Below are 13,255 nucleotides of genomic sequence, written 5' to 3'. Positions count from 1 at the left end.
AAACAGGGTGCAACTTTGGACTGGGCAAGCAAATGGGGACTCCTCCTAGTGGGTTGAGCCAAAGCCACAGTGTCCTGGGTAACAGAGGTGGAGATAGTGCTGGCTCGGAGCCAGACTTGACATCTGGCACCCTCTTCCACAGCAGAAACTAGCAGAAGTGGAGGATTCAGTGGTGTGGGAGGCAGATCCAGGACTGTGGGCTGGATGGATGAGGATTGACTCAGCGATAGCATGCTGGGTCCCTCCCTAGGATCCATCTTCCATATCCTCCACAGACAACTCTCACGGGGCCCAAATGGAGCCCACTCAAGCCTGCTAAGTTCCTTCCAAGACTCCATCAGCCTCCCTTTAGCTCTTCCCATCCCTTAATTTCATCCAGCAAGCCTGAGGCGTCTCCATGCGACTCATGGCATCAATAATGAAATAAATGGTTTGACTTCCATAACAGAAACAAAAATGGCTGCAGAAGTCAACTTTATGGGTGGACCCAGCACTAAGCACTGGTAAAGGAACTGGTGGAAGCGCCCCTTGCACACACACCACCCATATTGCTGCCTCCCTCCTATTCTGCAACCCTCTTTCTACGCACACTGGGGTAATATATGTTACTGTACCTTTAAGGTGAATAGACTTAAGAGCAAACCTGTCAGTTCACTTGTTCAATTAGAGAAGGTTCAGTTCAGGGACTTCCGGGGTGGCGCCATCGGCAATGGCGGACTCCCTCTGAACTGGAGGGACTAGCTCCGCGGGAAACGGGTCTTCTCCGCTACGGCGAAGCGGGGACCCTTTCAAAAATCACAGGCGAATGAAGCCTGTGACCATGGGACTCGGCGGGCACCTTTAGCGCCCCCCCAACTCGCTAAGGAACCCACTAACGGGCTCCAAAGTGAAGAGGGGGAAGTGGCACGGTGCTGTGAGTCAACTGCTATTTCCGTGGAGCGAAGCCGCATAGCCGTTGCCAGAGAGCGCTGCCTTTTTCCTGGGACAATTTGGACTCTAAAATAAGCACCCGTGAGTACTTAGACTTCGAACAACTGGACATTAGATGGGGACTTGCGAGCAGAAAGCAATTGGATTTTAAAAATCTATTTCAATTTGGTACGGAACGGGAAGGTCTAAACAGGAAGTCAGCCTTCCGTTCTTCTGTAGACAGAATAAAGCAAAGACAACGTAAAATAGAGCTCAGAAAATCGCTTTTAAAGGATTGGATTTCATCATTTAAAATTGTGGAACCCCCCCTTCAACAGCAGGAGAAGAAGGGGGATCTTTTTTGGACTGTTTAAAGTGAGTTTAAAGTAAAGCAACTTTCCTCCGTCCTGATCCTGGAGCGGGGTGCCAGGACTGACGTTTGAAGTTCATTGACCAGAGACAAACGTTTTTGACAGATAGCTAAAAGAAGAGAAACATAGTGATTCCACTGTTTCCCTTCGCATTTCAAAGGAACAAATATTGACAAAGTATCTCAAAAAGGGAAACTTTGTTGCAAGATCAAATAGAAGTTTTCCCCCTAGAGGGAGACTGTGAAACTGTAACCAATTCCAGGGAGCCGGCAGCTGTTTACAGATTACAATCGTGGGAATAGGCATTTGACCTTGCAGGACAATGTATTCAGAAGCTTTGTTGTGTGCTTTCTACAAAACAAATGCCCTACTGGAACAGTTACATGAGAAGGTGAATTTGATGACGACTTCGACTAGAAATTTTGAACAGGCAGTGGGAAATTTTGAACAGACAGTGGGAAAATATGTGGAGCCCACCCAGGAATTAAATCAGGAGTGTGTCCTGACAGAACAGGCCCAACAGGGATATGAGTTTTCGGATTTGACAAATGAACTTGGAAAAAGCCAGATTTGGAAAGAAAAAGTTTGGTTTGGCTTGGAAATGGGGGGCTGGATTGACCCCCCTATGCTGGGATGTTTGAACTTTTCAAATCTGGCAATGGGCCGTGAGATGTTTGGGATTGTGGGGGCTCTTAATTTTGGAGGGTCTTTGAAACATGCTTTTAAATACCATATGGAATTCAGTGCTGAATATGGAAAAGGGGGTGATCTATCAAGAAGGGTTAAAAATATTGCCAAGCTGGAGTTACCACGAGCAGGAGACAAGGGAAAATACAGTTACAAATATGAAGAAGAGCTGCGGAAGGGACATGGAAGAGACTTGAGGGCCTCGGATATAAGGTTGCCAGGTTAATGGGCCAGATCGATGGGATAATAAGGACTGACAAAACCCGGAACCAGGAGGAAGGGACGTTGGATGAAGATTGGATCTGTTTGTATTTCTTTTTTCTACCATTAGAACTGTTTTATAAAATTGATGAATGTCAGAAAAATGTTGGAATGAAATTACTCGGCTTTAGTAAAGATGTTTAAAGAATTATGAAAGAATATTATGGTTATGAGAAGCTGGTAAGGATAAGATTTAAGTTTTAAGCTTTAAGGTTTATTTTCTTATAGAAAGATAAGATCAAAACTGTTTAGGGTAATGTAATGACAGAATATTATGAAATATGGAAAGGATTTGCTGGGATAATTAATAACTAGGATACAAAGAAAGGGAGGAGGAGGAGGTCAAAGAAAGAAGGTAATGGCAGTTGAGGATTCGAGAATAATGAATTTGTTTTTAAATGTTCTTAAATTGTATTTTTGTTTTTTTTTCTGTCTTTTTTTCTTATTTTTGAATTTGTATTTGTATGGTTGGAAGGGGTTTTTTTTTTTCCTTTTCTACTTTGTTAACTATTTTTATTTTGTATTTTCTTCTGCTTTTATTTTATGTTGTAACACTTTGAAAATTTCAATAAATATTTTATTAAAAAAAAGAGAGAAGGTTCAGTTCAGTTTGTGGATGCTGTCCATATATGGGGGCTTGCTTTTTAATAAAATGTCTGTTCTAAATTGTTATACTGAATCTGGAACTTCATATTGAAGGCAACACAGAATACTAGGGAAAGAAATATATTGTGTGAAACTACTATGGAATAACTGAGAGCTCTGCATCCTTTTTCTCTCTCTCATAAGGCAGCCGAGGAAAGGAAGAGGGAGACATATGATTATAAGTGAGGGATAGAGAGAGGAAAATAGTGGTTTTAAACAACCGCACAGGTTTGAGTAAAGCCAGCAGGGATGAATAGGCACTGCAGTTTTAAACAACAGCAGATTGTTGAGCAGAGCAAACAGAGGCTGACAGTGAGAGGAAAATTGTAGTTTTAAACAATAGCAGAGGTCTGAGTAGAGCAAGCAGAGACAGAAAAAAGGGAGAAGACACTGAGGAAAAAAGTGGCAGTTTAAAACAATGTTTCAGTACAGCAAGAAGGGAGTTGGGAACAGCTCTTCTGTGTTACCTTCCATCTCTGCTATTTCTCGCTGTTAAAAAGAAAAACAACCACCCTCTCTTCCCAATCTATTGAGACCTCTCCCACCACTTTCCTCTCTCAGCGTCCTCTTCTAGCTAAGGCCACTGATGCTGTGCAACCTGCCTTCTTTTATGCTCCTCTGCCCCACCATGATTTCATGCAAAGCCAGGACTCTGATACAGCATTACAAACCCTTCAATGACAGGCTGAAAGTTAACAGCCTTACATTTTTTTTTATTTTAGTAAGAAACACTCCAGTAGATTCAGGACTGGATAATAATCCCTAACAATTCCTAGGGAAATGCGCACCCATCTCTTAAGCCTGTCCATTGTGCTTTAACACACCGCTGCATTTTCTCCCATGTATTGCACAAATCTAATTACTGCAGCTAGAATTTGTTAGGCATATTTTTTACAACTAACTCACTGGAAAATCCTGCATTCTTTTCCTGGTGCTCAGAAGTGCATGGGGAGGACTACTGGCATAGATTCTCATGTGAAAAGCTTTAAGAAGAACTTTACTAACTCGCTGGATTTATGTTTATATACATTTCTATACAAACCAGAGCCTAGGGCTTGCTGATCAGAAGGTTGGCGGTTCGAATCCCCGAGATGGGGTGAGCTCCCGTTGCTCGGTCCCTGCTCCTGCCAACCTAGCAGTTCAAAAGCACATCAAAGTGCAAGTAGATAAATAGGTACCGCTCCGGCGGGAAGGTAAACGGCATTTCCATGCACTACTTGGTTCGCCAGAAGCGGATTAGTCATGCTGGCCACATGACCCGGAAGCTGTACACCAGCTCCCTCAGCCAGTAAAGCGAGATGAGCGCCGCAACCCCAGAGTCATCTGCAACTGGACCTAATGGTCAGGGGTCTCTTTACCATTTACCTTTTTAATCAGTAATACCTCTGGTTACATACCATCCTCCTTGCAAATGCTTCGGGTAACGAGCTCCACTAACATGGAAGTAGGTGCTCCTGGAAGCAAACTTTGCCCCAGGATGTGAGCAGAAGTTGCGCACCAGAGGTGTGCACATGCAGCAGGAAGCCCCATTAGCAAAAGCGTGCCTCAGGTTAAGAATGGTTTCAGCTTAAGAAGAGACCTCTGGAACGAATTAAGTTCATAACCTGAGGTACCACTGTAGAGCGTTAGAGAAGCGTTTTTCCCTTTTTTTATTCATGCAGCAACTACACAATGTTTCCTTGCTTTAAAAGGGAGATTTTTAGTGTAGAAGTGCTTAAGCCTTTTCTTCTTTTACCCAACTTATTATAGTTCTAAAACAAACAAATAAATACCTGTCTGCAAAGAAAAACGTAGCTCAAAGTCTTCATGTTTGGATAAATCCACAGTCACCTTGGCCCTTGTTTTTCCTTTGTTCTCAATAAGGAATGGAATTTCTTGGGTAGAGCCAACATAAACCCCGGGAAAGCAAAATGAGTCCTTTAAAAAGAAGAAATAACAAGCACTAGAAAGACCTAGGATGAAGGTAAGTGGCTAAATCTGCTAAAAGCCATATTGAAGAAGCAACATCAAGCTGAGTAGCCCACTGTTTAATACAGAACGCATGACAGTAGTTTATTATTCCATTCATTGCCTCACATTCCCAGCAGTTTTAAACAAAGTGGCAATATCTGCATCAAGATGCATACATGGACCATTTAAGCTATTTAAGCCAATGTTACTGCTAAAATACGTTCTGCTTTATTTAAAATAGCTTCATGTCATCAAAAGGGAATCTTGGGAAACAGCCTTACTTAACTGGTTTACAAGCTAAAGTAGCTGTCCCTTATAATGTAGCAAGCGCACTGACACCAAGCAGGTCTGAGTTAGCACCTAGATGACAGACCACCTGAGAACGCTGTATCAAGTTTCACTGTGGAACAAAGGCTGGACAGAAATGAAACATTTAGTTTACTTTAGTTTATTTAAATGAATTTTGTCTTGTCAGAGTAAAAACAAGATTACAAGGCCTCTGGACCTATGCCATGGCACTTTGCCCCCAAGGAAGAGCCCAGTCCCTGGAGGGATGAGCACTTCTGCTCTCATGTCGAGGATACGCCTCCGGGAGGTGGGAGGGGAGGAGGGGGTTGGCTTTGTTAGGCGCTGGGGAAAGTTTTTTGGAAGAAAGGAGAAGCCTCCAAATTATTTCTGGTTTAAATTTTGATCTGAATTGTAGAAGAATTTAGGGGCTTAAAAAGTTTCCATCTCCTTTGAGGAAGGTTTTTCACCACCGAAGTTTGCAAAAGTTTGCCAGCATCTGTAGATATTTTTGTAAGTAGTACAATGTTTTAGCATAAACACACAGCTAAACTATTCTTTGTTTTCAGCTTCCAAACACCTACATAAAAGCATAATCCAGCCTATGTTAAACACATTTAAGGCCATGCTTAAATCCCCCTATAAAATGAGGACAGAAAAAAGTGCCTTTTTCACTGATTATGCCCTAGTTTACTTATTAGCTTACCTACTTAGTTTATTTAGTTTACCTAGTTTACTGTGGACAAACGCCGGCTCCCTCGGCCTATAGAGCAAGATGAGAGAGCAACCCCACTGTCGTCTGTGAGTGGACCTAACGGTCAGGGGTACCTTTACCTTTTTAGTTTACTTATACAAAACAGATACACAAAATCCAATTCTATGTATCTAATAAAGTAAGTTCAATGAAGAATTTCACATATTTACCGTACTGATATATATGTCAGGAACATCTACAGATCCACCAATCCTAAGTTCCAAATATTTTGCATGCCGGACAGCTATCTAATTAATAGGAAAAAAGATAAGACAGTAACATATTTTGCCAGTATATCAACCTTGCAAAGCAATCTTTCTAATGTGGAACTTCCATGCTCAATTGTATTAAGACAAAGCATTTCAAAAACTGTTTTCTAAAATGCAACTGATGATACTGTGATGTAGTTCAGGTGTACAAACAATTGCAAGCTAAGATATCAAATAGTGCAGCCATTGCTGAAGCTAAATTTGTTAGAATGGTTTTTTTTTTATGTTTACAAATTGATGTTACAAATTGATGTTTACAAATTGAGAATATGGAAGACAGCATAGTGGGGAAGAGTGAAGTATGTATTTGGTCTGGAATAAGCAAACAAATCACTAGTACTTGGCCATAACATCTAGTTATGCAAAGGCCATTATCCCAACAAACAGTACTGTCAGGGCTAAGCTTGTCTTTACAACTGGAGTTCAGGAGCGACTCTAGAAACCTTTTTAGCCCAACCCCAATCTCATTACATTCTGGTTTTGAGTTAGAAAAGCATGGTATCGATAGTTTTTAAAAGCCATCCCCTTAGAGAACAGTGCAAATACAACACTCCTGTTCCCTTTAACCATGATTAAAATATGAGAAGAGGGCAGTGGAACCATATGCTCTTATCTTGCATCTCCTCTCCCTGGTATAGGAAGCCTGCCTGGAACAACTGAGCTCAGGTGATGCTTCCTCTTCCTCCCTAGAGGATTAGACTGCTTGATTCAAGTCATTCCTATCCCTGGGGTCTCATTGTCCAAGAAGGATTTCACTAGCTGGGGTCTCCCAGCATGGTTTCCTGATATCCCCCATTTTAATTTTCAGTTCAGTTCCTACTTTGCCACCTTTCTTCGGTCACCCTCTGGACTGGCTGCCTTTTGAGAACTTCTCCCACTCAACTTTCTAATCTTCAGTCAATCCATGCTTTCCCTGATCCTATTTTGAGATTATTATTTTTCAAGGCAAACCATCCCTTTAATCATCCTCAAAGAAGCTGAGGATTCTATTATTGGCCGTTTCATGACATCGGCAGATATAATCTAGATTACTATTTCATTGTATCACAGAAGCTCAGCCAATCAATGCAATCTTAGGCTTCACAGGCATTATCCAAAAAAAAGTACTTGTTTATCAAAATACGAGCATTTTTTAAAAGCCAAGCAAATGTTTTTAAATAGTTATTCAATATGTTAATACCTCCACTCTGCTATCAAATTTCATTAATGCATTGGGTCTGAAATAGATGTTGATTTCAGTGTGGCCTCCAACAGGTACTACACCCTGAAAGGGAGATATAATCATTCCAGGAAGAGGATTGGCATCAATGACCTGCCAAGAAAAACGTGTATTTAAAATTTTAGGTTTCTCTGCAAATATATTCTCACACCTATTTCCAGCCTCCCTGATAAAAATTTCAAAGCAGATTACCAAGAATAAAATATACTAACAATAAATATATCTCACATCCAAAACACAGAAGAATTAAAATAAGCACAAACCAAATGATTCAGTTAAACAAGAGGAATAATGATAAAATGACTTCTGGAATAAAAGGGTTCTGAATGCCTGTCTCATACAATGTGGGAGAGTAGCCTGAAATACCATTTGTGAACACTCCAGCACTGTAGCTTTGGGGTATGAAGGCAAGAACACACAACAATATGCACAATGCTGGGTACGCCTCACCTGAAAGTATGCATGGTTATGTCCTACATTTTGGAGAATGGCTGTCTTGCAGGTAGTCAAATGCAGAGGAGCATGATTAAAGGTGATCCTTTGTTCCTTAAACTGAACACTGGTGGTGCCAAGCTAATATCAAGAAAGAAAACCAAATAATAATAATAATGCATTACCATCAGTGCACTTGTTCCAGCACACATTCGGATTGCCATTACTTCATAGAAGCTAGAATGCAAGCATTAATAAAAATAGACAATAGTTTTTAAGGAAAAGGATGTTAGATTTTTTAAAAAATCAACTGTTTCTCTCATTGAGAATGGTACCTTGGAACACCTGCAGCACCGTTTTATTTTAACATTCTGTAGTTAATTCTGCTGCAGTACAGATTTCATTTTACTTATTTAAAGTTGTCATTTTGAACCAGAGTTAGGAAGCTGCCTTACACCAAGTCAAAGCATTAGCTCCATCTAGCTCAGAATTGTCAATGCTGACAGGAAGAACTGCTCAAAGTTTCAGGGAGGGAGGGGTCTTTCCCAGCCCATCTGGAGACATCAGAGTTCTCACCTGGGACCTCCGACTTGCAAAGTATGGGGTCTACCACTGAGCTACAGCCCTTCTCCAGAATCATAAGGAGTCACAGGCCACATGGGAAAAGTACTAGCCATATAGTAAAAGATTACAATGTTACCTTTGCCAAGCATTTTAGTTTAAGGGTTTTCCCCTGATGCACACACAAATCAAATTCTCCTCTTGTTGGAGCAGAGAAACTTGGGTGCCAAGCCACTTCACACTCTAGATCTTGACAGGCATCTACGACACCTAAATTAATAAAGAAAATGAATATATTACAGCTGCTAAAAATGTAAAGATTATGGAGGGTGACAAGTAATTGAAAAACTTAGTTTAAATCCTGCTCAATGTGAATACACATTGTTAAGAAATACTATTATAGAGTCTGGGCTTCAAAACCACAAAAACTGGCATAGTGTACGAAAGTAAAACCTTAACTTGTCAAACTATTCCACATTGATTAAAAATAGGATCTGAATTACCGGTAATCAGGCAATGCTCCAAAGCCAACCTGTTGTATTTCAAAGACTTAGGCAACTCTGCTAGGTTAGGTAAACGAAGAACAAAAAAACAAAAACCCTCCACCATTTTTATTAGGTGACTGCTGGCCATAGACAGAGGGTAACAAGCCTTTCTGTTTCATTGGCTGCTTTCTGTGGAATGCAGTTCTCACCTTTCCTGATACTTAAAAGCCTTTGATTACCTTGGGGGGGGAGGTGGAGACAATAAAAAGGTTGGGTATTCATATTATTCTGCTTAGCAATACAAGCTATAAGATGCTAGACCGCAATCTTAGCTATGTGGTCATGGCTCAAAAAAATATACTGAAAGGCAGCACAGTAATTATGACTGGTTAGTCAACTAAGATGTCATTAAGCAAGTGGCAGCCCTAATTTCGAACAGTTCGTCAGGTTAGTAACTGACTCATGTAGTTAGTGTCAGACCACAATATGGAAGACCAGGGTAGACTTAGAATCATAGAATCATAGAATCATAGAATCATAGAATCATAGAATCATAGAGTTGGAAGAGACCACAAGGGCCATCGAGTCCAACCCCCTGCCAAGCAGGAAACACCATCAGAGCACTCCTGACATATGGTTGTCAAGCCTCTGCTTAAAGACCTCCAAAGAAGGAGACTCCACCACACTCCTTGGCAGCAAATTCCACTGTCGAACAGCTCTTACTGTCAGGAAGTTCTTCCTAATGTTTAGGTGGAATCTTCTTTCTTGTAGTTTGGATCCATTGCTCCGTGTCCGCTTCTCTGGAGCAGCAGAAAACAACCTTTCTCCCTCCTCTATGTGACATCCTTTTATATATTTGAACATGGCTATCATATCACCCCTTAACCTCCTCTTCTCCAGGCTAAACATGCCCAGCTTCCTTAGCCGTTCCTCATAAGGCATCGTTTCCAGGCCTTTGACCATTTTGGTTGCCCTCCTCTGGACACGTTCCAGTTTGTCAGTGTCCTTCTTAAACTGTGGTGCCCAGAACTGGACACAGTACTCCAGGTGAGGTCTGACCAGAGCAGAATACAGTGGCACTATTACTTCCCTTGATCTAGATGCTATACTCCTATTGATGCAGCCCAGAATTGCATTGGCTTTTTTAGCTGCCGCGTCACACTGTTGGCTCATGTCAAGTTTGTGGTCAACCAAGACTCCTAGATCCTTTTCACATGTACTGCTCTCAAGCCAGGTGTCACCCATCTTGTATTTGTGCCTCTCATTTTTTTTTGCCCAAGTGCAATACTTTACATTTCTCCCTGTTAAAATTCATCTTGTTTGTTTTGGCCCAGTTCTCTAATCTGTCAAGGTCGTTTTGAAGTGTGATCCTGTCCTCTGGGGTGTTAGCCACCCCTCCCAGTTTGGTGTCATCTGCAAATTTGATCAGGATGCCCTTGAGTCCATCATCCAAGTCGTTGATAAAGATGTTGAATAAGACCGGGCCCAAGACAGAACCCTGTGGCACCCCACTAGTCACTCTTCTCCAGGATGAAGAGGAACCATTGATGAGCACCCTTTGGGGTAGAGCACCCTTAGTTGGTAGAGCACAAGACTCTTAATCGTAGGGTTGTGGGTTCAAGCCCCACGTTGGGCAAAAGATTCCTGCATTGCAGGGGGTTGGACTAGATGACTCTTGTGGTCCCGTCCAACTCTACAACTCTATTAGGACCACCTCTCAATCTAGGCTATTTCACTGTGTTGCTGCAAGAATAAAATGGGCAGAGGGAGAACCGTGTATGCAGCCCTTTTGGGAGAAAGAAAATGTGGTAAGAGAAATAAATAGAAGAGTACCTTAAATACCTGCAAACATATCTGCCCCCAAATTTTGAACAATAGACCTATTCACTTCCGTATAGACTTTCCTTTTGAGGAACAGTGGCCAATGTGACAGAGGGCTTCCCCTCGCCCTCCTTCAACACTTTAAATATCAGATTGCAGCATATGCCCATCACATGTTACTTTATTTTATCACTACTTGAAATAGTCCCATAATGTACTCTACCTTGCTCTGGGCATATGGAAAATGCCATTCCTTCATCTGTAATTACAGGCTTCCACGTGAATTTTGCAGGGCAGTTTCTACGATTGTATAGTGTCACTGTTGTTCTAAATCCAGTTTCTGCTAAGTAGCTAAAGGCAGGATTTAAAGTCAGTTCCCTTGTAGACATTTCCAAAGCAACAGGTACTACTAATGCTACCACTAACACATGTCCAGTGTGATGCTGGTTTACTGAATACACGAAAGACCTGTAATGCAGAAGAGATTGCATGTATGATATTAAAATGAAACATGTGATGAAGAAGATCATAAAAACATGTTAATTCAAATATATTTTAAAATACTTTGCAAAAGTATATGCTAGTTGTGACCAAATACTGGAGCATCTTAAAAAACTGGCTTTGTAAATTATAAGACCACTTTTCAGGGGGTGAAATCAGAAATAGTAATCTATTTTAAAACCTGCATTACTTAAAAGGTGTATAGATCAAGGGGAAGTTTTTTAAAATAAAATCCAATGCAAATGCTTTTAAGTGTGCAAAGGATTGACGCCTAAATGTTATATACACATATACATAAACATACATATATATGTGTGTGTGTGTGCAGGTATGTATCTATGTGTGTGTATGACCAGGGCCGTAGCTAGGGGGTGGCGAGGTGCACCCCTGCCAGGGGCGCAGGCAATTGGGGGGTACAAAATCAGCTAAAAATATGTCCATAAATATAAATATCAATTATTGCCTCATAAGAAATGGTTTTAAATAGAGGGTGAATTGAATAGGTGGCAGGGGGATTGGAGGAGAGGCAGAAAGAAGAGCTAATTTGTCCATGGCTAGGGGGTGCAATCTAGATGGTTCTCCCAGGGGCGCAAGATCACCTAGTTACAGCTCTGATAGTGACATCAACACACAACTTTATTTGGTTCCTGCCTTTAAAAACAAGTCATGCCATTTTGTCAAGGCAACATGTATAAAATAATTGTGCAAATATCAGCTTGCTTTTCAATTCACAGTTGTACCTCCCCCTTCCTTTTCTTTGTTAAATTTAAAAATAAAAAATATTATTTATAAAAAAGACAAAATGCATAAGAACTCTTTCCTCCCTCAGAGTGCTTTACTCAAAAAGTTATCCCCCCCCAAAAAAAGTCAAAAAGTTTTACTTTCGAAAGTTTCCCAATTTCTTGTTCTCAAACACAACTGGAATATAAGTCTTCGTAAAAGGTGGAATGACGTGAGACAAAGGGCTGGTCCGTTGCAGTTCCTCACTTTCAATTCCTACTTGTACCCAGATGTGGACTGGGAGATTATTCACCAGATGCATTTTTCTGGTAGATGTAGAACACACACAAACCTCTCCAAAGTCAATGGTAGAGGGGCCTGAAAAGAATGGAAAGGAGATGTGGCTGCAGAATTTTTTAAAATGGCTTTTTTTCTATTGTGAAGAATTAGGATCAGAATTTATAATTAATTAATTAATACTATTACCATATATTCATTTATACCCCAAATTTTTCCTTGACAGGGGCTCATGGCAGCCTACAGATAAAAATAAGAACAGCTAAAAATATAGGGGGGAAACAATCCTTTAAAAAGCAATTCAACACTGATATAGTTGTAATTCTATCACTCTATACACACAAACTTAAAATATATTAAAATGGCATGGTATGGCCTTTCTTTACAGTCACTATTTTTAAACCAATACATGATTTTTGTCCCCTGTTGTGTTTAAAGGAAGGAGAAATCTTACCAATGAATATTTGGTGAAGCTGCTTCGGCGTCAAAATTAAACTACAGTCTTCAATCTCTTGTGGCAAAGTTGGTACAGGGTTAAGCCCGTCACCCACCTGTAAAAATGGCCAACAGAATAACCACATAATATTTAATACAGCTAATAATATCTGAATGTGTTAGGCTTTTGTTCAAATGTACTGAACACAGTCCATAGAATCTGGGTAAGCAAATAAACAGGAGGACAAGTTTATGAGAGGAAACATATTCTTGTAGGCTGACAGCTCCTTTCCAGGCAAACAGGAAGGCAGAAGGCAACACTCACATGCATGAGATGTTGGGCACTGTTTACTGACCAACATTTCAAAAAGAAGTTTACAATACGCACCAAGGGAGCATGGAAAAGCAGGGTGTTTCATGGTTCAACATTCATTATCACAGACCCTACACAAATTGTACATACTTGTACAACTATTACAACACTATACAACTGCACTGTGTATCTGGGGAAGATGGACAACATCTTCACCAGAGGTATTATTAATAGTATTAAAAGCTGGAAAAATTTGATTCTCCTGAAAAGGAAACACTACCAGAAGAAGAAAGATACCCAGAACCACAACAAGAAGGCAACACGGGAATATTTAATACAC

At 40.7% G+C, this 13,255-nt stretch overlaps 1 protein-coding gene across 1 annotated transcript in view; it reads right to left on the bottom strand.

Annotated features, from left to right (window-relative positions):
* CFAP47 (cilia and flagella associated protein 47) overlaps positions 1 to 13,255 on the bottom strand; it is a 189,891-nt gene that overhangs the window by 160,423 nt on the left and 16,213 nt on the right. Inside the window, exons 13-20 of the mRNA XM_081003912.1 lie at positions 12,622 to 12,718; positions 12,032 to 12,248; positions 10,873 to 11,117; positions 8,483 to 8,613; positions 7,801 to 7,923; positions 7,312 to 7,443; positions 6,033 to 6,110; positions 4,646 to 4,790 (exon numbers count right to left, since the gene is read on the bottom strand). Of these exons, the coding sequence (XP_080860038.1) occupies positions 4,646 to 4,790; positions 6,033 to 6,110; positions 7,312 to 7,443; positions 7,801 to 7,923; positions 8,483 to 8,613; positions 10,873 to 11,117; positions 12,032 to 12,248; positions 12,622 to 12,718 (1,168 nt within the window). The remainder of the gene's footprint in view (positions 1 to 4,645; positions 4,791 to 6,032; positions 6,111 to 7,311; positions 7,444 to 7,800; positions 7,924 to 8,482; positions 8,614 to 10,872; positions 11,118 to 12,031; positions 12,249 to 12,621; positions 12,719 to 13,255) is intronic.

This window comes from Podarcis pityusensis, assembly GCF_964106645.2.
Source record: "Podarcis pityusensis genome assembly, chromosome: 4".
Classification (NCBI taxonomy): domain Eukaryota; kingdom Metazoa; phylum Chordata; class Lepidosauria; order Squamata; family Lacertidae; genus Podarcis; species Podarcis pityusensis.
The sequence above is the reverse complement of the archived record's forward strand: the minus strand, read 5'-3'. Positions and strand labels throughout refer to the sequence as shown.